This window comes from Corvus brachyrhynchos, unplaced genomic scaffold (genome assembly GCF_000691975.1).
Source record: "Corvus brachyrhynchos isolate BGI_N302 unplaced genomic scaffold, ASM69197v1 scaffold212, whole genome shotgun sequence".
In the NCBI taxonomy this organism is placed as follows: Eukaryota; Metazoa; Chordata; class Aves; order Passeriformes; family Corvidae; genus Corvus; species Corvus brachyrhynchos.
In genome coordinates this window covers 160,717-162,620 of record NW_008236768.1, presented here as the reverse complement: position 1 = coordinate 162,620, position 1,904 = coordinate 160,717, and the positions used below count along the sequence as shown (strand labels likewise).

At 67.4% G+C, this 1,904-nt stretch overlaps 1 protein-coding gene across 1 annotated transcript in view; it reads right to left on the bottom strand.

Moving 5' to 3' along the window:
• Window positions 1–6: 6 nt before the first annotated feature.
• TM6SF2 (transmembrane 6 superfamily member 2) overlaps window positions 7–1,904 on the bottom strand; it is an 8,865-nt gene continuing 6,967 nt past the window's right edge. Inside the window, exons 4-8 of the mRNA XM_017727505.1 lie at window positions 1,855–1,902; window positions 1,678–1,779; window positions 1,074–1,166; window positions 868–987; window positions 7–462 (exon numbers count right to left, since the gene is read on the bottom strand). Of these exons, the coding sequence (XP_017582994.1) occupies window positions 256–462; window positions 868–987; window positions 1,074–1,166; window positions 1,678–1,779; window positions 1,855–1,902 (570 nt within the window). The 3' untranslated portion in view covers window positions 7–255. The remainder of the gene's footprint in view (window positions 463–867; window positions 988–1,073; window positions 1,167–1,677; window positions 1,780–1,854; window positions 1,903–1,904) is intronic.

Here is a 1,904-nt window from a genome sequence, read left to right as displayed (position 1 = left end):
GGACCGGGACCATCCGGGAGGGCACCGCGGCTCCTGCGTCCCCCCCCAGCCACACAAGGACAGGGCTGGGACTGCAGCGATGTCCCCGCGGAGCATCCCGAGGTCCCCAGAGATTTTGGGGGACCGGAGTATCCCTGGGGACTCCTCTGGGGACTCCTCTGGCAGCCGGGTCCCAGCGCTCGGAGCGGGGCCGGAGGCACCGGGCGGGATCCCCCCGGGGTGGGGACAGCGGCCCAGGGGGACGAGCAGGACACGTCACTGGTACTTCTTGGCCCGGGCCAGGCCGGGAGGATTTGGGGGAAGGAAAAAGGCCGGGGAGTGCAGGCAGCGCAGCGCCAGGAGCTGCGGGCCCAGCGCGTAGAGGACGTTGGAGAGCAAGAAGCTGCCCAGGACATCGTCGGGGGTCTGGTAGGGGAACGGGGTGCGGGAGTGCAGCGAGGAGCCCAGGTGGGTGAACTGAGCCTGCGGGCACAGGGATGGGGGGTGGCGGCATCAGAGGGGCTCGGCCCTAAAAGGTGCAAAGCCCTGGCCCTAAAAGGGTGCAAACTCCCATCCCCAAAGGGTGCAAACCCCCATCCCCAAAGGGTGCAAAGCCCCGGCCCCAAAGGGTGCAAAGCCCCAGCCCCAAAGGCTGTTTGGCTCCAGCACATCCTCTCTACAGCCCTGCAGCTCTCTCCGTCCTATTTCCGTCCCACTAATCTCGGGTTCTGTCCAAATCCACCGAGGCCAGAGCAATTACCAGGCACAGGAACTGCTCCACTTGCAGCCGCGGGTGAGGCTCTGCCCCCCAAAACCCAGCCCTGACCTTTTGCCGATCCCCGTGTGGGGATTTCCACCCAAATCCCGGGATTTTGGGGTTACCCCCACCTGCGCCACGGCGCCAGCGAACACCAAACTCCAGTCGGGCAGCCAGGAGCAGCCAGGCAGTGCCAGCGCGTAGATGGCGAGGATGAGGAAGGGCAGCAGGTAGAAGAGGTAGATCAGCATCTGCTGGGGACACCGAGATTGTGGCCCCAGGTGGCCCTGGTGGCACCTGGAGGGGGGGTCCGGCCCCTCCTGTCCCCCCATCTCACCTGCACTTTGGGGTAGGCCACGGGGTCGCGCAGGTAGGGCTCGTGCAGGTGGGTGTAGTCGAAACAGGAATCGGCCGGGCAGTCCAGGACCACCTGGGATGGGCAGGGAGGTGGCCGAGGGCAAGAAACCTTCCCTGGGACCCCTGAGATCCTCCTGGGACCCCTGAGATCCTCCAGGCCACCCTGAGACCCTTCAGGACACCCCGAGACCCTTCAGGACCCCCCGAGACCCTTCAGGACCACCTGGGGTGCACAGGGGGATGGCCGGGGGCAGGAACCCACCCTGGGACACCTGAGATCCTCCAGGCCACCCTGAGACCCTTCAGGACCACCTGGAATGGGCAGGGAGGTGGCCGAGGGCAGGAACCCTCCCCAGGACCCCTGAGATCCTCCCCGGGACCCCTGAGATCCTCCCGGGACCCCCGAGATCCTCCAGGCCACCCCGAGCTCCTCCAGGACCCCCCGAGACCCTTCAGGACCACCTGGGATGGGCAGGAAGGTGGCCGAGGGCAGGAACCCTCCCCGGGACCCCCGAGCCCATCCAGGACTTCCCCGAGCCCCTCCAGGAGCCCCCCGAGCCCCTCCAGGCCCCTCCAGCTCTCACCATCCCTCTGAAGAAGGTGAAGGCTGCAGTGAGGATGAGGATGAGGATGAGGAGCAGGTCCTGGGGCCGCTGGTAGAGGGGTTTGCGCTGCTCCTCTGCCACCTGGCACAGGGAATTTGGGATTTTGGGATCCGCACCCTCTGATCCAGCCCCCCCTGAGCCCCGCTCCGCGCTCACCTGCTCGGGGCTGAGGCTCCGCAGCGCCCCGCGCGGGCTCGCGGAGCGCG